At 41.7% G+C, this 24,177-nt stretch overlaps 1 protein-coding gene across 2 annotated transcripts in view; it reads right to left on the bottom strand.

Moving 5' to 3' along the window:
* Positions 1 to 4,190: 4,190 nt before the first annotated feature.
* WDFY1 (WD repeat and FYVE domain containing 1) overlaps positions 4,191 to 24,177 on the bottom strand; it is a 70,458-nt gene continuing 50,471 nt past the window's right edge. Inside the window, exons 7-12 of one of the 2 annotated variants that reach the window (XM_003925475.3) lie at positions 23,227 to 23,353; positions 22,016 to 22,121; positions 12,662 to 12,763; positions 9,532 to 9,662; positions 7,880 to 7,988; positions 4,191 to 5,819 (exon numbers count right to left, since the gene is read on the bottom strand). In XM_003925475.3, the coding sequence (XP_003925524.1) occupies positions 5,760 to 5,819; positions 7,880 to 7,988; positions 9,532 to 9,662; positions 12,662 to 12,763; positions 22,016 to 22,121; positions 23,227 to 23,353 (635 nt within the window). In that variant the 3' untranslated portion in view covers positions 4,191 to 5,759. The remainder of the gene's footprint in view (positions 5,820 to 7,879; positions 7,989 to 9,531; positions 9,663 to 12,661; positions 12,764 to 22,015; positions 22,122 to 23,226; positions 23,354 to 24,177) is intronic. The other variant, XM_010336239.3, reaches the window with a different exon arrangement.

Raw genomic sequence — 24,177 nt, 5'->3', positions numbered from 1 at the left:
ACCTGCATGTTCTGCACATGTATCCCAGAACTTAAAGTCTAATTAAAAAAATTTTTTTTTCAAAATAAAGAAAATAGGGTATCATATAACACCAATTAAGAATCACTGCTCTTTAGAGAATATAGGAAGTGAATAATTGGTTTGCAATACAGGGTTAATAGAAAATGAGGTTGGACTTTGACCTCAGGATCTCCAGTTTTCCACTTGGGAAACTGATATAATTTTCACTGTAAATTAACTCCCATCCCATAAATTAAGACACTAACAGATACCTTTTTATTGCCTATCCAAAGACACAAATTCCAATCTTGGCAGTAGTGCGAGGATATTAGCAATAACAGTAAAAACTTAGTAACACGCATATTCTGACCTGGCAATTCCCACTTTTTAGACTTTATCCTCAGAAAATACTTGGAAGAGTGGGCAAGATAACATACAAGCATGCTGAGCTTGTATGTTTTTAAATTAAAAAAAAAACTTTTAAAATATTTATTGTTTTAATTAAAATGATAATCTAAACATATATAATCTCCTTTTATCATGAGATTAGTGAAATAAGTGATTCGGCCACATATTAGGACAATAGAACACTGCTATACATGCTAGGATTATGCTGTAGTCAAGACACACACACACAAAACCCTAGCCACTCTCCCACCCCTGACACACACACCACACCCCGCTACCTCAGTGAACTAAAATGATGAAGATTTATTTCTCGATCATGCAAAGTCCGCTGCAGGCCCAGAGCAGTTGCACTCTGTGGAATGGCTTAGCGTCACACTTCACCAACACATGCTTCATGTGGGCAAGGAAGAAAGTGTCATAGTACCAGGCCCTCTCATCTGCAGTAAAGAGCTTCTGCCCACATTTCATTTGCTAAAGCAAGTTACAAGGGCCTTTCTTGACCTTGACTGGAGACATGTGATCCCAACATGTGCCCAGATGACGTCAAGAGCGAATATCTATTGCAACCACGCAGCCATAAAAAATACTAACATGGAGCTCTACTTTTTGACATGGGCAAACTATCCATAATGTATCAAATGGAAAAACAAGTATAATCCCGTTAAAAAAAAAAAAAAAAACCTAAGTGTATGTTACAGATGTATGGAGACATTTAAAAAAACATTGGGAAGACATACAAGGTAAGTTTAATATTGTTTAATATTGTTTTCTCCAGGTAGTAGGATTACATGACTTTAAAAACAATTTGTGGGCCAGGTGCAGTGGCTCATGTCTGTAATCCCAGCACTTTGGGAGACTGAGGCAGGCAGATGACGAGGTCAGGAACTCCAGACCAGCCTGATCAACATGGTGAAACCCTGTCTCTACTAAAAATACAAAAATTAGTCGAGCATAGTGACAAGCAACTGTAATCCCAGCTACTCAGGAGGCTGAGGCAGGAGAATCACTTAAATTCGGGAGGTGGAGGATGCACTGAGCCGAGATCGCACCACTACACTCCAGCCTAGGTGACAGAGCGAGACTCCATCTCAAAAAACAAAACAAAACAAAACAAACACATGAAAAAACAGCTTGCTTTATACTTTTTGGTTGTATCTTTTTTCTCTTCTATTTTTTATTATATTATTTTGATGATGAGAGAAAAGAAAGCTGTATCTATTTTGAAAAACACACAATTTACTGCCTTTGTGGGCTTTTTTTTTTTTTTTTTTTTTCTTTTTGAGATGGAGTTTCGCTCTTGTTACCCAGGCTGGAGTGCAATGGCGCGATCTCGGCTCACCGCAACCTCCGCCTCCCGGGTTCAGGCAATTCTCCTGCCTCAGCCTCCTGAGTAGCTGGGACTACAGGCACGCGCCACCATGCCCAGCTAATTTTTTGTATTTTTAGTAGAGACGGGGTTTCACCATGTTGACCACGATGGTCTTGATCTCTTGACCTCGTGATCCACCCGCCTCAGCCTCCCAAAGTGCTGGGATTACAGGCTTGAGCCACCGCGCCCGGCCTGCCTTTGTGGTTTTTAAAATCAATCTCTTATTGGTTTAGCTGAACTATCTGTTCTCCTAAGTCTGAACCACACATGTTCATTCACAAAACTGAGCTGCCGAGAAGTAGAGCTTGATCTTGGTATCACTCGACAGAACTGTGTAGTCGGAGAGCTTAAATACCCTGCACTATGCTGTCTGCTACCTCAAGCAGCAGAGAGAGTAATGCCCACCTCCCTTACAGACAACACAAATGACATGCTAGCACATTAAGGCCAGAGGCAGGAAGAAGGCCTGTGCTTTCAAGTCTGACAGATAGACTTCATAACACAAATTCTCCCATTTTCTCATAGGTAAAATGGGAGGACGAATGCGTTTCGCAAGTGTTGCAAGGATTAAGATAAGGTAGGGAAAGCACCCAGCACACAGAGGGTGCTGAAGAAATAGTTGCTACTGTTATTGCCCGATGTCCAGGTTGACTACCACAAAAGTGATATTAGGCAAACATAGTAACAAGCAAGGAATGTTTTATTGTGTGCATTTTCTAAAAAAAAACAAAACAAAAAACACAAAACAGAACCCACAAATAGGAGCAAAGAACAAAGTTTTCTAGCATCTCTGGGATACACGGGGCACCATATCTTATAGAAACATAGCTAGTGTAAGAACAAAGTGTACTAATTAACATTACCCTTTGCTTCCCTAGTCAAAAAAGGCTATAGAGAAAAACACTTTAAATTGTACTCTAATACAAATTTGTTGCACAATTAAACTTCAACTTACTTAAATAGTTATTGTATTGTAAACTGCAGAAAATAGAATAGCATTCAATAAATCTGCTCACAATTAACAATTAAGCAATAGACACTTGAATAAATATAGCATGTATTACTTATTTGTTAAGCCTCATGTTTACAATGAGCAGACGGTTTATCATCATAGTTACAAGGTTTTTTACATTTTAGGAGATACCATATCCAATAACGGAAGTAGAAAGTACTTTAATGAAAACTGATTTTAGAAAAATATCTCCTTGGGTCCGAGCTACTATGGTATTTATCACATATTTGGGTCAGTTTCACTAGTTTAAAAATAGAGGTACTAACACACTGAATTCTTTCATGGGAGAACAAAGTGATACATTCTAGAGCAACATTATTTCTTCATATCCTTTAGGTAGCAGGACACAGCTAGGACGTAGTAAAGAGATTTAAAATGTAATGAATAATTTGTTTCTACCTAATCCTATAGGGGTATTCCTATCATTTGGACTAAGAAAGAGCAATTTTACAACTTGTTTATAATGAAGAAGTGGCATTTCCTTATCACATATATACTAGATCTAAATATAAGGATTTTCTCTAACAGTCTGTATTCTGTGATCCTTATCTATACAAATTAGCTTGCATAGTCACTAATGGAAAGACCAGTAAACTGTTACTTGAGGAACTAATTTAAATGACCCATTTAAGAGAAATGCAGTCAAAATAAGGCAATAACTATCAGCCTATCTGAACTTTCCTTCTGAGCCTATTCAGTAAAATTGAGAAAATAATTTTTGCCCACCTCTATAAAAATATTACCCCATTTGCTACCTAGCGTGTGAGAGAGACAAGACAAGTCTGCTATGTTTGTCTCTAAAAAGAAAAACGATGATAGGCCTGGTGCAGAGCAAGCTATATGGAAATATCCACCTTTCCTTTTCAGAGACACGTCATTCCAATTCTTCCTTAAATATAAATTTCCTCCTTGATTTATATTAACCCCTTAGGAGGCACTATAATAACTTTATGTTCCCTATGGAACATAGGGTTTTTCAAGAATTTTTTTAAATAAAAAAGGTTTGAAAGCTGTGGAGTAAGCTCAGCAGCTGTGATATTCCATTCAATCTACCACAGATGTCAAACAAATGGTCACATTTTACAGAAGTCGAAGGAAAACAAAACCACAGTTCTGCATTCTTCCACAGGGCAAGGAATTGATCATATTCTATTTTCCTTTCAGGACTTCATAAAATCCCTAGGATAGCACCTTTGTATGGGCTGAACCGTTAACTGAACTAAAATTAATACAGGAAGCTTAACATTCAACATTGTGCTTGAAGAAAACTTACCACTACTCAATTTTTCTTCCAAACTATGTGAGTAATATACATTTTGCAAAGAGTCCAGGAAGTTTTTAAAAGAATCTCTTTAGGTGATGTAACACAAAAACTCCAAGAAACAACAAAACCCTTCAGTCTTATTTTTGAAGACAAGTCAACGTTTAATGCAGATCATTCCAGAACATGATATACCTAACCCTCTCTCCTTTCCTTACGTATGTCACACAGCCATTAAGACATCTTAGTTTAATTGCCTCCTTAAACTTTTTAGTCCCTCTAAGATGTCGTTATAAAACAGATTTAGTTCTTTAGTTTTATTGTCTGGAATTACCGTATTGTCTTGGTATGATCCCAACACAGTGATGCAGTACTGAGGTTGTTTTTTTTAAAATCAATATCCACTAGTAAGATTAGCAAAGATACTGTTCCTATCTATTTTTATATTTGTCCTTTAAAAAGGTAGGCCCTTTTCCACTTACCTCCATATCCCTAGAGAAACAGATACATGTACTGTTGCTTAAAAAAAATCAAACATACAAATACTGGAGTATTAAAAGACAGGCCAATTTCCTCTCTTCCTCATCCTGGTACACAGTGCCCAAAAGTTTTAGAAATGCCATTATGAGCAACAGCTTTTGCTAGTTGTTAGGAAGGCAATTTACAAGTTGGGAATTATTGTGCAAGACCTGACTGATGATGACAGCTCTGGGTCACTAACTTCCTTTTATGAAAACATGAACAATACTAGTTATAACTCAAAGTCAACATAGTGTAAAGGCTGTGGAATGCTTTTGTGGGGGGGTATATTAAATTGCAAGAATATTGCAGAGGCTCGTCTTAGAACAACAAATAGAATGTTGGTTTAGTGAAGAGGACTGGGCTGTTCCATGCAACACTCTGATCATTTCACATCACAATGGTGGCTGGGTTTTCCATCAGTCATTGCTAATGGCAATGAGAAGTCAGGCGGCTTGTGTGATTCCCATGTTAACAGCACCATAAAAAAGTTTTGTCCTCGGAATTTGGGGGAAAGGGTTACAAAAATTTCACAACTTAATGACAACCTCAAAAGTTCACCCACAGCATACTGGCTGGGAAGAGAAACAATTGAAGCAAGCCAATACTAAGTGCAGATTATGGCACTACCCAAAAATAACAGATCTCTTTAAGAAGTGTATCAATAACTAAGCATAGAGGGTATTCACATAATGCCAGCTCATAGGGAAAGATCGCTGGTTTTGTTAAGTTCTTAATGCCTCCCCTCGAGAAAGAGAGAACAAGTCTTTCTTCCCCCAGTTTCTGCTCTGACAACAGGCGCCCTGGAAGGCCCCCCAAGGCTAAGTGAAGTGGTACTTGCAACTGCTTTGAGAAAGTTCTAAGCGTTCACTTTTTGATTTTTTTCCCTGCTAAAACGCATTTGCTAGATCATTCTTTCATTACACATGAGCTCATTGTTTATGGGGAAGTTTCGCTGAAGTAATTCCAGGCTTCAGGGAACCACTACGGATAGAGCTTTTCCATATCAGTCCCCACGGGTAAGTTCCACAAGTGCCCCAAAACACACCTTTACATTTTCTTTTTAAAAATGTTGATCTGTTTGTAAGTGGCTACTGCCCATTCACAGGACAGCGCTGTGGAGCTGCGTGGGAAGGACTTTATTTGGTGGAGTTGCTGTTCTTAGGTGTGGATGTCACCCAGCTCTCAGATCAGTGTGGAGAAAACCCAGTTGCCAGACTGCAGCCCACCACAGGCGTCATGTCCCAGATCTACAAGGAAGGAAGAAACGCAGAAAAGGCAGCAGTGATGACCAGGTCTAATGGCAAGAGTCAACACAAACAAATGACTGTGAAACCTGAAAAGGTGTCACAATAATGAATTCTCTCTTTCTCTTCTTTCATAACACCTCCTTAAGATTTATAGAAAGAGGCTGGATGGCTGGGTACAGTGGCTCATGCCTGGAATCCCAGCACTTTGGGAGGTCTAGGTGGGTGCATCGCTTGAGCACAGGAGTTCGAGACCAGCCTGGCCAACATGGCAAAACCCTGTCTCTACCAAAAAAATAAATAAATAAATAAATATATATATATATATATATACACACACACACACACAGAAATTAGCCTGGTGTGGTGGCACATCCCTGTGGTCCCAGCTACTCAGGAGGCTGGTGGAAGGATCACCTGAGCCCAGAAAAAGGGGTTGCACCCAGCCCAGATCACACCAGTATACTACAACCTGGGTGACAGAGCGAGACCTTATCTCAAAAGAAAAGATTTTTAGAAAGATAAAACAATGTAGTTTCACTAAAATGTGAACAAAGCATTTAAGTAGTGTCTTTACACATAAAAACGACATCATAATAATGTTTTAGTATAAATTCAATTTTTTTAGAAAAGCCCATCAAGAATATAAAGTATCTCAGAGTTTTAGCACCCAGGAGTGGTACTTAGGCAGGCCAGGGGCAGTGGTTCACACCTATAATCCCAGCACTTTGGGAGGCCAAGGCAGGTGGATCATGAGGGCCAGGAGTTCAACACCAGCCTGGCCAAGATGTTAAAACCCCATCTCTACTAAAAATACAAAAATCAGCCAGGTGCAGGGGCAGGCGCCTATAATTCCAGCTACTTGGGAGGTCGAGGCAAGAGAATCACTTGAAACCGGGGTTGGGGGAGAGGGGGCAGAGATTGCAGTGAGCCAAGATTGTGCCACTGCACTCCAGCCTGGGTGACACAGTGAAACCCCGTCTCAAAAAAAAAAAAAAAAAAGTGGTACTTAGGCCAGGCATGGTGGCTCATGCCTGTAATCCCAGAACTTTGGGAGCCTGAGGTGGAAGGATCGCTTGAGCCTAGGAGTTTGAGACCAGCCTGGGCAACATAGTAGGACCCAATCTCTATAAAAAATCCCCCCAAAATTAGCGAAGCCTGGTGGCAGGCACCTGTAGTTCCAGCTACCTGGGAGGCTGAGGTGGGAGGATTGTTTGAGCCTGGAAGGTGAAGGCTGCAGTGAGTAGTGATGGTGCCACTGCACTCCAGCCTGGACAACAGAGCAAGACCCATCTCAAAAAAAAAAAAAAAAATAGGGGCACTAAGTATAAAAGACTTCATTTCAATTTATGTGTTAGAGACCCAGGGATTTAATTTTTAAAAGGTGTGGTTATTCCTTATAATGAGGATATATTCTGCCCAGGATGCAAGGAACGTTGGCAAGGGAAGGAAGGTCTTGAGATGGGTCAAGGGTGAGGGCCAAGGCCAGCAAGAGAGGAGAACCCTGAGGTCAGCTCCACCAGTAGGGATTTACAGGGTGCCCGACTCACTCTGTCAGACACTGCAGAGGGAGGCACCACTGGGATCAACCACCACCAAGTGCATGGAAACTCACAGGCAAGCAATTTATGACTCAAGGTTTTTCTTTTTTGAGACGGACTCTTGCTCTGGTTGCCCAGGCTAGAGTGCAATGGTACGATCTTGGCTCACCACAACCTCCAACTTGCGGGTTCAAGCGATTCTCCTGTTGCAGCCTCCTGAGTAGCTAGGATTACAGGCATTTATCACCTCATCTAGCTAATTTTGTATTTTTAGTAGAGACGGGGGGTTTCTCCATGTTAGGATGGTCTCAAACTCCCCACCTCAGGTGATCCACCACCTCTGCCTCCCAAAGTGCTGGGATTATAGGCGTGAACCACCATGACCGGCCATTACTCAAGGTTTTAAACTGGCAATCGGTTGCTTATAAATGCTTGCCAGTCAGAAAGAGTGACTGTCTCCTGCCCATTCACAGCATGATAATGGGCAATCTCAACTGAAATGCTGACAATTAGCCAGCTTACCTTTACAATGCGGTCGGTACCACAGGTCACCATCAGTCCCCTGGCAACGTCCATAGACATGTGGGAAATGTTATGTTTTCCTTCATGAAAGGTTGCTAGAGAAGTCCGACTAACAAAGAGAAAAGAGATCACTGAAAACTCACTGTACTGTACCTAGAGCTAATGGTTTTTTTTTTTTTTTTAACAACATAAAATAAATAAATGTGGCCAGGTGCAGTGGCTCACGCTTGTAATCCCAGTACTTTAGGAGGCCGAGGCGGGCAACCACTTGAGGTCAGGCACAAGACCAGCCTGACCAACATGATGAAACCCTGTCTCTACAAAAAATATAAAAATTAGCCGGGCATAGTGGTGGACGCCTGTAATCCAGCTACTAGGGAGGCTGAGGCAGAATAATTGTTTAAACAAGACTGTTTTATTTATAAAACTCTCAAAATAACTGATTTTTTTTTTTTTTTACTGGAAAGGCTGACACATTCCCAGATATAAAAACAAGAATCTTCAATATAAAAGAGGAACTGCATTGAATAAAATCACACAGCATGGGCAAAACATTCATCAGAGCTGCAGTTTTCCCTGAAACCTCTGCCAGGCACAGGAGCAGTACCTCTTACAGCATTGGCTTCAACTCTGCCTCCAAGCCCAGCTGCTCCAATCCCATCACTGGTTCATTTACCAACACCAGTGGTGATGTACTAGCTTTCCAGTTTGGTTCTCTGCCAATGTTTGCCTCTGCTGCTTTAAAAGCTGATTCTAAGGGCAAGAAAGAAAATGGTGATTCTGTTCTAACAGATTTGCCTAAAAGTCAGCGTAGAATGGGGTATACAGACAGATGTGTCTTACACACAAAAAGCAATTTAAGAATAGACTGTTAGACCAGGTTTGTGTGAAATAAAGAACATTGGTCTCTAAGAGTTTTTCCAGTAGTTAAATTCACATGCATGTGTGAGCAAAGGTCTGGGCACTGGATACTTTTGTAGAGAATCAGCTCAGCCACTGCCATCCACATGTGCATGGACTTTTCCCTGCACAGTGGCTGGTGGGATGCGGAGGCTCAGGGTGTCCACTCAGTTACTGGACCATGTAACTTAGCATTCCTCACCATGCAAAGGAGAAAGCTGCCCAGTCAGAGGGGCAGATTGAGATGCACAGTGCTTGTCTTAAGTCATAAAGCTAAGGGAGGTCCTCTCTTCAAAAATGGCTTGGGGGCCGTAGGCTGTGGCTCACGCCTGTAATCCCAGCACTTTGGGAGACTGAGGTAGACGGATCACTTGAGGTCAGGAGTTCGAGAACAGCCTGGCCAACATGGTGAAACCCCATCTCTACTAAAAATACAAAAGTTAGCCCGGTGTGGTGGCAGACGCCTGTAATCCCAGCTATTCAGGTGCTAAGTCAGGAGAAATCACTTGAACCCAGAAGGTGGAGTTTGCAGTGAGCCAAGATCATGCCACTGTACTCCAGCCTAGATGACAGAGCGAGACTCTGTCTCAAAAAACAAACAAACAAACAACAAACAAAATGGCTTAAGAAATTCAGGAGAAACAAACATATGGTTAAACATATAACCGTATCACTTCTCAGGCTCTTCACATTTCAGAGAACAATTAGACAGATTTTAAGAGGCAATGAAACAAAAATATGCAAACACTCACTCTTCGTCTTTGATGGAGTCATAACAAGAATCACAAACCCGGACTTGGAACTCGAAGCCCATGACGGGGTAACTTGAGCGCTTACTGCTACACTTCCCGCAGACAGCCTGCCCGCATTTCCTGCAGTGATGCTTCATGGGTGATCGGGAGGAGGAAAATAGGGTGTTAGCTTTCGCTTTAAAGCACATGGTTTCCCTCTAGGGTAGGGAGGATATGCCTTGAATTATAATCACCCCAAATCAATGTATCAATCAACTCACACAAGATAGACAACTTTGACACTAGTCAAGGATTTCCCAAAAATCTTGGTGCACTGGTCAAATGTTTTGCTTTTCTTTCATTCATATTATCTGTCTACATGTTAATAAACAATATTATTAACACTAAGTTTAGTTCACTTAGGAGCCTAATCACTGCTTTTGGGAAGGAAAAATCTATTTTGGGAAGAAAAAATCTATACCTCCATCAAAAAACGTTATTTTTTTTTTTTTCTCTTTAGAGACAGGGTCTCATTCTGTCACCTAGGTGGAATGCACAGATGCAAGCACAGCTCACTGCAGCCTTGACCTCCCAGACTCCAGCGATCTTCCCGCCTCAGTCTTCCAAGTAGCTGAGACTACAGGTGTGCGCCACTATGTCTGGCTAATTTTTTGATTTGTTTGTAGGGATGGGGTCTTGCTATGTTGTCCAGGCTGGTCTTGAACACCTAGGCTCAAGTGATCCTCCTGCCTCGGCCTCCCAAAGTGCTGGGATTACAGGTGTGAGCCACCATGTCCAGCCTAAAACGTTTTAAAATAAGGTTTATTTATTTTTATAGAGACAGGGTCTCACCATGCTGCTCAGGCTGGTCTCAAACTCCTGGACTTAAGCCATCCTTCCATATTAGCCTCCCAAAGTGCTGGGATTACAGGCATAAGCCATCATGCCTGACCTAAAATAAGTTTTAAATTCACTATGCTCTCACAAAGAAACTAATATCCATAATCATATGTTTTGCTATTTTTTTTTAAATCTCTCAAACTGATTCTGGAAATAAGCCTCAAGAACATTACAAAAGAGTCCAATTATTATGACCAATTTTGACATATTCTATTACCACCAAAAGTTTATTGACCAGCACCTCTTCCCTCTTGTATTAACTGTTAATACATGGAAGTGAAATCCATTTCTCTGTGCTTCCTTTAGAAGTAGGAAACACTTCACCTATTACTTATATTGCACTAATTACCACCAGCCATGCACTCTGAGAGCTTGGCTAATGACAGACAGAACTCGGGTACTATTTCAGAGCTTTATAATGGTCTGAGAACTAAAAAAAGTCCTGCTTTGCCCGCCAGTCTCATATGAGACCTTACCATGGAGTAGCTCTGTGAGTAAAATTTTTAAAAGTTTACTTATTGGCTGGTCCGAGCGTAGTGGTGTTTACAACTAATTGATCACAACCAGTTACAGATTTCTTTGTTCCTTCTCCACTCCTACTGCTTTACTTGACTAGCCTTAAACTAAATAAATAATTAATTTTCAAAAATTTTTAATTTTTAATTTAAAAAGCCTTGCTCTGTTGCCCAGGCTGGAGCGCAATGGTGTGTTACAGTGAACTCCAAGTTTCTTTTCAAAGAATCAGTATGTCACCATAATCAACTCTCTTATTCTTTAATTCTCTATTTTAAAGTTTAACTTCCTTGTAATTCCAGTAAACAACCTTCTCCACCAGTTCTAATCAGTAGTTCCCATCTGCTACCTGGCCTCCGGCTCCATCCTGACTCATCCCAGTCACCTGCTCTGGTCACCTTCTTTGACCTAGGTCACCCCTGGCTACCTGCTCTGACCCACCCATAACCGTCCTTCCTGCCAAAACACTCACCCTGCCACTCCAGCTCAGATCCCTGCTCTCTTTAAAATAGCCAATCGGGATTAGTCTAGCTTGTGCAGTCTAACCCTAGCCAATAGGGGAACGACACAGCAGTAGGGACGACCCCCATCAGGCCTAAGTGCCCCTCCCTCAACTTGTCCAAGTGTGCAGCCACCACTGCTCCACCCATGAGCTGTAACCTTCTATAGAAGTAAACTGCCTTGCTGAGAGGATTTATCTTCAAGTGCTATTTCTTTTGCGGCATCGAAATTTTACTTATAACAGGTGTGATCTTAAACCTCTGCCTCCTGGGTTCAAGCGATTCTCTGCCTCAGCCTCCCAAGTAGCTGAAATTACAGGTGTCCGCCACCATACCCAGCTAATTTTTGTATTTTCAGTAGAAACAGTGTTTCACCATGTTGGCCAGGCTGGTCTTGAACTCCTGACCTTGGGTGATATACCTACCTTGGCCTCCCAAAGTGCTGGGATTACAGGCCTGAGCCACCATGCCAGACCGAAAAAGTTTATTAACACATACTAACTTTAGGCTAATCTCTCATAGAGGTGCAACCAATAAAAAAAGAAATAAAATCAGCATTCTTTTTTACTTAACCCACACAAATTCATATTTGCCCTAAGTAACTACCTTCAAGGCTGCTGTGAAAATTTTTTTTTTTTTTTGCTGGAGAACTTTAGTATTACAAGAATCCCAGGAGTTAAGAGCATCTTTGAAATCTACAGGCTATTTGGAACATATTTCTTTAATTAAAAAAATAAAAAAGAGTACTCAAAACATGCTTACTAAAAATGTTCCAGGTATGCTTATAATGGAGCAATTTAAAATAATCTACAACTCATATGGTCAGGCATTGAAGTGAGGACTAAATTATCACTTTTTATGTGTTTGTGACAGCATAAGGTATATAACTGTATAACCTAATTTATCCTAATTCTGTTCTTGGCTAGTATAAAACACTGACTTTAATAAGTAATAGTCTTAAACTGAAAGATCTTGTATCTATTTAAAAATAGACTCTCGGGATTTTCTACACACCCCTGCCTTTCCAATACAGGACAAGTATTGGAACAGTGAGGTAACAGTCTCATTGGCTCCAGGAAAGATCTTCCTCGTTGTTAGTCACACAACGATAAAGACATAGAAAATGAAGGAATTAATAGCATTTGCAAGAACCAAGTGTGATTCAAAAAACCCAGATTAAGTAAGCAAATAGTGAAATACACAATCAAGCCAGCGATGGCTCGACAGTGTGTACTCACTTGTCTCAGCCCCAGCGTCTTTGTGTCCCACATCTGCTTTATGTTCCAGAAAAAGGGCTGCTCACATTTCTGACAAGAATCACTTTCCAACCACTGAGGAGCCTGCGGGAGCAGAAAGTCAAAGCCAACATCAGTGTGTCTGTATGTTTACTCCCATGTTTCAAAATTAATATGACAGTTCTAGACCTCGCTGGGATTAGTATTTATTTTTTTTCTTTTTTCTGAGAAGGAAAGGAGTCTCAATCTGTTGCCCAGGTTGGAGTGCAGTGTGTGATCTTGGCTCACTGCAACCTCTGCCTCCTGGGTTCAATGACTCTTCTGCCTCAGCCTCCCGAGTGGGTGTGACTACAGGTATGCACTACCATGCCAGGATAATTTTTGCATTTTTAGTAGAGATGAGGTTTCACCATGTTGGCCAGTCTGGTCTCAAACTCTTGACCTCCCAAAGTGCTGGGATTAAAGGCATGAGCAACCACACCCAGCCAGTTAGTATTTCTTTTTAATTCCACAAAATATTTTAGCTAGTTGTCATATTTAACATTATGTTTAATTGCGTGTGTGTGGGGGGGTCTTTTTTGAGACAGGGTCTTACCCTGTCACCTATGCTGGAATGCAGTGTTGTGAACATGGCTCACTTCAACCTTGACCACTCAGGCTCAAATGATCCTCTTGCCTCAGCCTCCCGAATAGCTGGGACCACAGGTGTATGTCATTAATGCGCAGCTAATTTTTGTTTATTTTTTGTAGAGACGGGTCTATGTTTCCCAGGCTTGTTTTGAACTCCTGGCTTCAAGCAAGCCTTCTGCCTCAGCTCCACAGAGTGCTAGGATTACAGGCATGAGCCATTGCACCCACCCTAATTGTGTGTTGAGTAATTATAACAGTTTTAGCCATGGTTACAGGAGTTCAATTTGTAATCTATAGATAAGAGGAAGTAAATCTGTTTTTATCATGAACCCTTAAGGGTTGTCTTTATGTATTTCTTTTTTATGCCAAAGACATTTGAACTCTAAATCCAGTTGAGTAAAAACCCAATGCATGCAGCAGAATCTGGTGACCTACTGCTTGGAAAGGTTTGCAGGGTCACGGGTGACTAACAGAAGAGAGCTGACAAAATCCCATCACTAGTTGCTCTGGGTAGGGACCATGCCGGCAGATTTGCCCTGCTTTCCTTCTCAGCCACAGCAGCAGGTCCCTCCCTCCTGGGGCCACACAGGCACGCTGCAGCCTCCACTGAGCAGCAAGCTCTGGTATTGTAAATCTTGGTGCACTTGATATATCCACAGCCTGTCACACAGTAGGTCTTTTTTCACATTTCTGTTGAAACAGAGGAATCAGTCTCAAAATTAATTTGTTAAAAACTTAGAAAACAGGCTGGGCATGGTGGCTCACGCCTATAATCCCAACACTTTGGGAGGCCAAGGCAGGCAGATCACCTGACGTCCAGAGTTCAGGACAAGCCTGGCCAAGATGGTGAAATCCGTCTCTACTAAAAATACAAAAATTAGCCAGGCATAGTGGCACGCCCTGTAATCCCAGCTACTTGGGAGGCTGAGGCAGGAGAATCACTTGACTCTGGGAGATGGAGGTTGCAGTGAGCCAAGATCACGCCATTGTACTCTAGCCTGGGTAACAAGAGCAAGACTCTATAAAAAACAAAACAAAACAAAACAAAAAACACTTAGAAAATATTTCTCTAAACAGAAAATTTAAAACTATACTCAATTCTAAGACAAACCTGCTAAAAGCCTGTTTAGGCCAGGCATGGTGGTGGCTTGCGCCTGCAATCTCAGCACTTTGGGAGGCCAAGGCGAGAGGTTCACCTGAGGTCAGGAGTTCAGGACCAACTTGACCAATATGATGAAACCCTGTCTTTACTAAAAATACAAAATTAGCCGGGCATGGTGGCACATGCCTATAATCCCAGCTACTCAGTAGGCTGAGGGGGGAAAATGGCTTGAAACTAGAAGGCAGAGGTTGCAGTGAACAGAGATCGTGCTACTGCACTCCAGCCTAGGCGACAACAGCGAAACTCTGTCCCAAAACAAACAAACAACAAACACACACAAAGCCTGTTTAACCCCAATCACTTATTACATAGGTGCAACGAAAATAGTAGAAACTATTTTTTCTAAATATATATTAACATTTTTGGTGGTTTGAAGGATGGGTGCCCCTAGTTCTTCATTTTGTCTCCCATTGCATCAAAACTTTTGGCCTTCCTATTTCTTATTTTGGATCTGTCACTAGAAATATTTCCACATATAACAGACATTAGAAAGGCCTTTGGTTGAGGGGGATGCAGAAGGCACTCACAAGTAGACTGAAATAGGCTGAGATGGAAGAAAGGCTTCCTTTTTTTTTTTTTTTTTGAGACTGAGTCTCAGTCTGACACCCAGACTGGAATGCAGTGGTGCAATCTTGGTTCACTGCAACCTCCACCTCCTAGGTTCAAGTGATTCTCTTGCCTCAGCCTCCTAAGTAGCTGGGATTACAGGCGTGCACAACCACGCCCAGCTACTTTTTGTGTTTTTAGTAGAGATGGGGTTTCATGTTGGTCAGGCTGGTCTCAAACTCCTGACCTCGTGATTCGCCCACCTCGGCCTCCCAAAGTGCTGGGATTACAGGTGTGAGTTGAGGCGCCCGGCCCAAGAAAGGTTTCCTTAAATAACTGGGGAATGTTGGAGATGAGAAGGGATGAAAGAATAGAGATGTGTATCTATATGAGAAAAATTATTTTCTTGATGTAGAATTACTTAGTTTCTCTGATCAACGGAAGGCAGGTGGTGATAGAGGCTGGTGATGTGTGAGGATACTACCTGGGGACACTGTCCCTAAGAGAGACACAGCAGGCTGAGCTGCCAATGGCACGGGTTATTTGATTGCAGGAGGAAGGAAAGTAAGTACAGCTTCTTAGTCTTATGTCTGGGACATGCCCAAGTGTAACTCTTGCAAAACCACAGCCATGTGGACCAAAACACAGCACAAAAATGTATTCGCTAAGCCGTTTCCAAACAATTCCCATAATGTGCTTTAGGGACGCCACAATGAAGGCTTTAATGGAAACAGAATAATAAATGAACATTCATTCCAGTTTACACTTCCCATACTTAGCAGCAGAGAATTCAATGTTTAATTTAGTACACAAAAATGTTAAGTGTAAAAAAGAACTGATTTGCAAACTTGACCATTATTGCTCAGTGCTTTAGAAATTTACTTCTTTCTTTTGTCTACAGTTAATGGCTGAATTTTCTATTTCCCTTGACCACACAGTGTCTATTAGGTATTACTTAAAATAAAAATCTTAAAGCAAACTTTACTGGTCTGGAATTCAGAAATCTGGCTCTCAACCAAAACAGAAGGGGGGCGGGGGGCGCTTAAACTTTCTTTATTTTTTTTTATTTTTTATTTATTTATTTTTTTTTGAGACGGAGTTTCGCTCTTGTTACCCAGGCTGGTGTGCAATGGCGCAATTTCGGCTCACCGCAACCTCCTCCTCCTGGGTTCAGGCAATTCTCCTGCCTCAGCCTCCTGAGTAGCTGGGATTACAGGCACGTGCCACCATGCCCAGCTAATTTTTTGTATCTTTAGTAGAGACGGGGTTTCACCATGTTGACCAGGATGTCTCGATCTCTTGACCTCGTGATCCACCCGCCTCGGCCTCCCAAAGTGCTGGGATTACAGGCTTGAGCCACCGCGCCCGGCTAAACTTTCTATTTTTCTTGAGTTAAAATTTGGTTTAAAAAAGAAAAGAAAAAATTCCTAAATGAAATGTCTGCATTCCTCCCCCACACTTCCCCTTAGCCTCTCATTTATGACATTATTGGCCTGGTTTGATCCACAAATTTTAATTTTATTTTTTTTATTTTTTTTTAGACGGAGTGTTGCTCTTTCACCCAGGCTGGAGTACAGTGGTACGATCTCAGCTCACTGCAAACTCCATTATCCAGTTTCAAGTGATTCTCCTGCCTCAGCCTCCCAAGTAGCTGGGATTACAGGTGCCTGGCACCATGCTTGGCTAATTTTTGTATTTTTAGTAGAGTCGGGATTTCACCATATTGGCCAGGCTGGTCTCAAACTCCTGATCTTGTGATCTGCCCACCTCAGCCTCCCAAAGTGCTGGGATTACAGGCGTGAGCCATTGCACCCGGTCCTAAAAATTTGTTTCCTAGGACATAAAGGAACTTAGGTGGGTAGAATTGAAGGCAAGAAGACAGTTTCAGGAAAAACTTTGTCAGTCCTACATGAAATAGTTTTCTATAGAGATACGAAATTGCATTACCACAAAACACACATGCAACATTTGTGGTCAGAATGATGAAACTGCATCATCAACAAATGAGCAAATTATATCAAATTTAGACATTTTTTTTTTTTTTAAGACAGGGTCTTGCTTTGTCACTCAAGCTGGACTGTAGGGGTACAATCATGGCCTCACTGTAGCCTCAGTCTCTGGCTCATGTGATCCTCGCTCCTCTCAGCCACCCTAGTATTTGGGACTATAGGCATGCACCACCACGCCCAGCAAATTTTTTGTACTTTTTGTGAAACAGGGCTTCACCAAGCTTCCCAGGCTGGTCTTGAACTCTTGGGCTCAAGTGATCCGACTGCCTCAGCTTTCCAAAGTGCTGGGATTATAGGTATGAGCCACTGTGCCCAGCTGTACATTTTCATCAAAGTGATTGTCTTTAGAAGGGGCTGGCATTTGAGTTATGTTTCTATTACCCAGAGCATTCTTTTTACAGAAAAGGCCTCTATCTCCAGCAATGTCTGAAGCAGTACATCAATGGATTTTCTAACATTTTAGTTTTCAAGTGACTCAATTTCAAGCAAGGATTTAAAAATATAGATAGATAGATAGATAAGCCATTTTTAAATTCTCAGTTTTTTTTTGTTTTGTTTTGTTTTTTGAGACAGTCTCACTTTGTCACCCAGGCTGGAGTGTGTTGGCGCAATCTCAGCTCACTGAAACCTCTACCTCCTGGGTTCAAGCAAGTCTCCTGCCTTAGTCTCCCCAATAGCTGAGATTAGAGGTGCCCACCACCACGTCCAGCTATTTTTTGTATTTTTAGTAGAGACAGGGTGTCACCATGTTGGCCAGCCTGGTCTCAAACTCCTGACCTCAAGTGATCTGCCCACCTCGGCCTCCCAAAATTCTAAGACTACAGGTGTGAGCCAATCTAAATTCTCAATTCTTTTTTTTTTTTTTTTTTTTGAGATGGAGTCTTGCTCTGTTACCCAGGCTGGAGTGCAGTAATGTGATCTTGGCTCACTGCAACCCTGTCTCTACTAAAAATGCAGAAATTAGCCGGGCTTGGTGGCACATGCCTTGTAGTCCCAACTACTCGGGGTGACTGAGGCATGAGAATCACTTGAGCCCACGAGGCAGAGGTTGCAGTGATGAAAATATATGCTTAAAATAATTTGAGATAACAAACTAAAATAAAAATCAGAAACAAATAGCTTTTTAGAACACATTTTAATATAAGAGATACCCCTAACTTGATTTCACTTAATACTCAGAATATAGCATTGTACTTTAAGTTAACATGAACCATACTAACATACACTTACTATCCAAGGAGAAACTTTTGTGCTGAGAAGAGCAAGAGAGAATATTAATAGGTATACAATGGCTTCACTCTTGTTTCTACATCTTTTTCTACCTGCCAAATCTGAACAAAGATGACAAGAATCAATTCCATTGCTCTACTACCACTAATTGCTGTACTCACTGACACTGCACCAGTATACAAGATGCTATACATTCTGTAACCTACTAGTTTTAAAAGTTCTCTTTTCAAGAAGATTCATTCTAATCATTGGTACTTGCTCATTTGTATTTTGTGCCTACTTCCAAAGAAGAAGCCCTTCTAATTATCATCTGGTAGGGAGACAAATCTCCTCCAACATGACAGCATAGGGGTTGAAGCCACAGTGGGTAGGAAATGGTCCAATTAGTATCGACAGGGGCCTTAGAGAGAAGAAATTCCAGGCATGCATTGCAGAGCTAGAGAATCTGGGATCAATCCTCTCTGCCAGGCGTCCCCAAACTTTTTACACAGGGGGCCAGTTCACTGTCCCTCAGACCGTTGGAGGGCCGCCACATACTGTGCTCCTCTCACTGACCACCAGTGAAAGAGGTGCCCCTTCCTGAAGTGCGGTGGGGGGCTGGATAAATGGCCTCAGGGGGCCGCATGTGACCTGTGGGCCATAGTTTGGGGACACCTGCTCTATGCCTAAGAAAGTCCTATAAAACCCTAAAGGCCAGGCACGGTGGCTCATACCTGTAATCCCAGCACTTTGGGAGGCAGAAGTGGGCAGATCACTTGAGGTCAGGAGCTCGTGACCAGCCTGGCCAAGATGGTGAAACCCCATCTCTACTAAAAATACAAAATATTAGCCAGGTATGGTGGCATGAGCCTGTTGTCCCAGACACCTGGGAAGCTGAGGTGGGACAATCAGTTGAAACTAGGACAAGAAGGTTGCAGTGAGCCGGGACTGTGCCACTGCACTCCAGCCCAAAAACCCTAAGGCAGGGTCAGAGCCTGATAGATCACAGGCTGCTTATCCTTATAGTACATTTTCTCAGTTATTACAAAACAAACAAAAAAAATCTACTAAAAATAATGCATCTTTTTGACACAATTTGCCCTGTCTCTTCTACAGATGCAGTTTGTGTACACAGGAAACGCCTTGGTTGATGGGACTATTTTTTCTCTCTCTAGATATATAAATATACTCCATAATGATACACGTGGAAGGTAGGAATTCCACTAGTACTTTCTAAATACTTTTTCTGAAAGAATTTACCAACGATAAAAACAGCAGGTTAAAATCTAAGTTGTGAAACCCTTGGGAAAGCCACCAGCAGTGCTGGGCACCAACGGTCTCCTCCCCTCATCACCCAGGGAATGCAGCCTCTCTCTGAGTTTTCTGCTCTCTCAGAGTAAGACTGAAAAACAATAGGCCAAGAGCCAGGAAACAGAACAGTATACTAGCTGCTCTTGGTGCATATAACTAGTAGCTGATAAATATAAAACACAGTTCAAAGAAATCTTTGCCAAAAATAGTATTAAATATCCTATAATACACACAAACACACACACATATTTAGATGGATTTTTGCTCATCATCCAGGCTGGGGTGCAATGGTGTGGTCTCAGCTCACTGCAACCTTCACCTCCTGGGTTCAAATGACCCTCCTGCCTCAGCCTCCCAAGCAGCTGGGATTACAGGAGACCACCACTGTGCCTGGTTAATTTTTATATTTTTTTAGTAGTAGGGACTGCGTTTCACCATGTTGGCCAAGCTGGTCTCGAACTCCTGACCTCAGGTGATCCACCCGCCTCAGCCTCCCAAAGTGCTGGGATTACAAGCATGAGCCATGGCGCCTGACCACATCCTATAGTATTGAGCCAATGTTATCGTGTTTAATAATAAAATATTCTAAGCCTTACCAAATAATTTTTAGAAAATTCAAGAAGAGAAATTAACCAGCAGACACGAAATCCAAATTTCCTCTATTTGACTCGTCTTACAAACTTACAAAAAAAATCTCACAATCAGTATGTTATGGACTGCATTTTATTATTTATAGGGTAGTCTATTTCTTTCACTAGATTACAAATTTCTTGGGGGCAAGAATCTTTGTATACAGTAGCCATAAAGTAGAAATGAGTAACGTCACCATGTGAACAAAAATAGATGAAAGCCCCTTGATTTCTTCCACCAGGATATGCTAAAACTGAAGGTTTAATAAGTGAGAATCAGACTCACAAACAATCAGAGACAACACAAAGCAGACACATGCAGGGACTGGTGGGAATTCTGCATCAATGCATAATGTCTGTTGCAGTGGTGCACAGCACACTGAACAACACACTGCCATAAAGCACAGGACACTGAACAGATCACATGATGTCATGTAACACATATGACATCATATATGGTACTGCAATGCAATATCAATAAGCCATTTATTATATACATCCACTTAAGTTTCCTGGCTGTAAAAACACCCTGTAGGTGCCCAACAAATTTTTCTAAAATTAAACTGTAAGTCATAAACATCCCTCATGGTCTAAAATCTTCTCTGGCATCAACTTTTTTGCTTTTTGCTAACAACATCATAAGTTGTAGATGTCACTTAGAAAAGAAAGATAATGCCAGTGCAGGCAGAGATGAGAATGGAAACCTTGATTGGAAATCATTCGACATCTATAAAAAGCCTTAAGAATGTATATATCCTTGGACCCAGAAGGTCTATTTTCAGAAATTCATCTTAAATAAATAATTGATCAATCACACAATGACAAGGTCAAGAATAGTCACTGCAGCATTAGTCAAAATATTTTTAAAAAGAGGATATACACAGTAGCTCATACCTATAATCCCAGCACGTCGGGAGACTGAGGCAGGAAGATCGCTTGAGCCCAGGAGTTTGAGATAAGCCTAGACAACATAGCGAGACCCTGTCTCAAAAAAATATATATATATGAAAAATAAACTGTGCATGGTAGCGTATGCCTGTAGCTCCAGCTACTCAGAAAGCTGAAGTGGGAGGATTGCTTAAGCCTGGGAGGTTGAGACTGCAGAGAGCCACGATCATGCCACTGCACTCCAGTCTGAGTGACAAAGCAAGACCCTATCTACACAAAAAAAAAAGAGAGAGAGAGAGAGATTGTTTAGACAATTAGACTGTCTAAAGAACTGGAAGAGAACTGAGAAGTCATTTCATTCTACAATTCCACTTTAGGAGGAAACAGATACTTAGAGAAATTAAGGCACTTAACCAAATAAGGTCTTAAAACTAGTTAGTGGCCCAACCAAGTAGAAATTAGGTCACCTGTGAAAAAACCACTATAGCAACATGGACTCAGTGAACTAGAACTCAACAGGAAGTAAAAGCAGAGAAAAGAAAATATATTTTCCCAGAAACATGTCAAGTGTCTAGCTACATTCCTGACAGCAGTCACTGACGTGCCTCTTAGGGTTTCCTACAGGAATGCTACGGAACCACAATGGTGCTTCGGAGGATCTCTATGCAGTCCAAATCCCTGGATATGCCAGAAATCTGTCTCAAAGTGTTTTCTCAGTGTATTGCTCAAGGTTGCGAACCAGCCTAAATGCTGTTTGTAGACACTGCATGGCACTGGTAGAAACTCAAATGAGTAGCGGAAGCAGTACAAAATGACACACAGGACCTTATCAGAAATAACCTATTGGCAGGAGAAGCAGAAGCTGGGACTGTCTGCACCTGGACCAGCATTTACAGGTTGTGGGGTGAAAAACCAAGAAGCCAGGTTCTTGGGGGTCTCTCCTGATCAGCCTGGACTTGCCCTTGCCTCTTACCTCTTCTCTGCTAACATCCATGTTCCACACTGCAATTCCGCCGTCCGAGGAACAGGAGACGAGCTGCCTGGTGAGCTGAAGGTAGCACAGAGACTGCACCTTGTCACTGCAAAGAGCACACACAACAGTCACTTGTCTCCACGCGGAAAAACACAGAAACTGTCTCATTTAGGCTCAAATCGCTCTCCTGATTGAAATCAGCAAGTGGTAGTTTACCACCAACTATTTGGTATGGTAACATGAATTCTAGTGTAAACTTTGCTTGGCATTTTATAACCCATAGTACAGAATGATACTTTCTATAAAATTCTCAACTACTTTGAAATCAGTCATTAAGAATTGTAGGCCAGAAATTTGATGAGCGTTATGTTTTTGGGACCAATCACCATGATTTCTCTTTCAGATGCATAAGGTTTACCTACTAGTTCAGAAACAAAATAGAACAAAGGAGGTATAATTCCCGTACTGAACACAATTCATACGAACAAGTAGTCAAATACCACAGAGCTCACTAGTGTACACACACACACATAGACACACACACAGATGGGGTGAAAACCTCTGTCCCCTCCTGCATGCCTGTCGGACTACCCCTTAGGATGCCCCACGAGACATGCTCTCGGCCTGTTATACTCATGTACAATATGCCTCCTCAGCTAATTTTCAGTTTGATTGTGATTACAGTAACAGCTGTAGCCTAGCCAAAAAAGGAAAGAAAGGAAAACAGAGCGAAACGGTCTTTCTTTTTCTTTCAGGGCTAGAGGGCAAGATCCTAAATATACAATGGTGAATTCCACTGTCAAACTAGACATTATTTCTTAAGTTAGTATCTTTTAGAATTAAAAAAAAAAAAAAAAAAAGAGTTAAGCTCCCAGCTCAATAATAGTATCATGTTACATGCACCCTATCCTATGCCTGCCTTCCTCAGGTATTTCAGCAGGGTGACTCCCTCAAAGACAAAGTGGCAAGTGCTCTTTGGACTAAGAAGGAAGAAAGCTCTCTCTCTCTCTCTCTTTTTTTTTTTTTTTTTTTTGCTACTAAACATCAGACACTCAGGGCTGACAGACAGCAGTTAAAAGTGAATAGAGCCCTATCAAATTGCCATCTTAGAAGCAAGTTTGCAGAGAGTGATATCAATCAGACTACTAATGCCCTTCCCTGGCTCTCCACCAACTTGGATTCTTTCCCCACCCCCAAAAGAGGTCACGCACTGATGGCCCTGAAGTAAGAGCGTCCGGCCTTTTCTTCCTCCGATGTCCCACATGATGATGCTGTTGTCAGATGCTCCTGAGAAGAGTAACCGCTGAATAGGGTCCCACCAGAGGCAGGCGATACTACCTAGGGATTTGTGTGAGAGAGAGGGAGGCAGGGGAGAGGGGAGGGAGAAGAGGTAAAATATAACTCTATGTCAGGATGTACACATTTGACAGCTGAAGACCAAACAAGGACCAGCTGAGTCTTTATCCAAACAGTACCATCTTCATGGTGTATGATGGGTCATTCAATCACACTATCATGAGTCATACAGAAGACACGGCACCATTATCCACAGTTGTAAGATTAGAATTTTCAATTGTGCATCAAACTAGTTGGGGCCAGGCATGGTGACTCATGCCTGTAATCCCAGGACTTTGGGAGGCCAAGGCAGACGAGTCACTTGAGGCTAGGAGTTCAAGACTAGCCTGGCTAACATGGTGAAACCCCATCTCTACAAACAAAAAAACAAAAAACAAAAATTAGCCAGGCATGGTGGTGGGTGCCTGTAATCCCAGCTACTCAGGAGGCTGAGGTGGGACAATTGGTGGAGGTTGCAGTGAGCCAAGATCACACCACTGCACTCCAGCCTGGGTGACAGAGTGAGACTCTGTCTCCAAAAAAAAAAAAAAAAAAAAAAAAAACCTGCTTTGAATACAAAGATTTGTAAAAGAAATTTTTCCTTGTTCTCTGGCAAAAAAAAATTAGAAAGTAGCTACATATGAAATGTTCAGAAAAAGTTTCTGAAGAAAAAAATGCTACTAATATTTAATGAGAAAAACCAGTAAAGTTCACCATGTCCATCCTACACAAGATAAAAAATCTAGATTATTCTGGGTCTCTGGGACCTTGTAGGCATTTTATCCCAAGATGTCTATGTTCAAGAAAATTAAGTACCACAGGAAAAT

Source organism: Saimiri boliviensis, chromosome 5, assembly GCF_048565385.1.
Source record: "Saimiri boliviensis isolate mSaiBol1 chromosome 5, mSaiBol1.pri, whole genome shotgun sequence".
NCBI classification, from domain to species: Eukaryota; Metazoa; Chordata; class Mammalia; order Primates; family Cebidae; genus Saimiri; species Saimiri boliviensis.
Note: the sequence above shows the minus strand (reverse complement) of the source record. Positions and strands in the feature narration are given on the sequence as shown.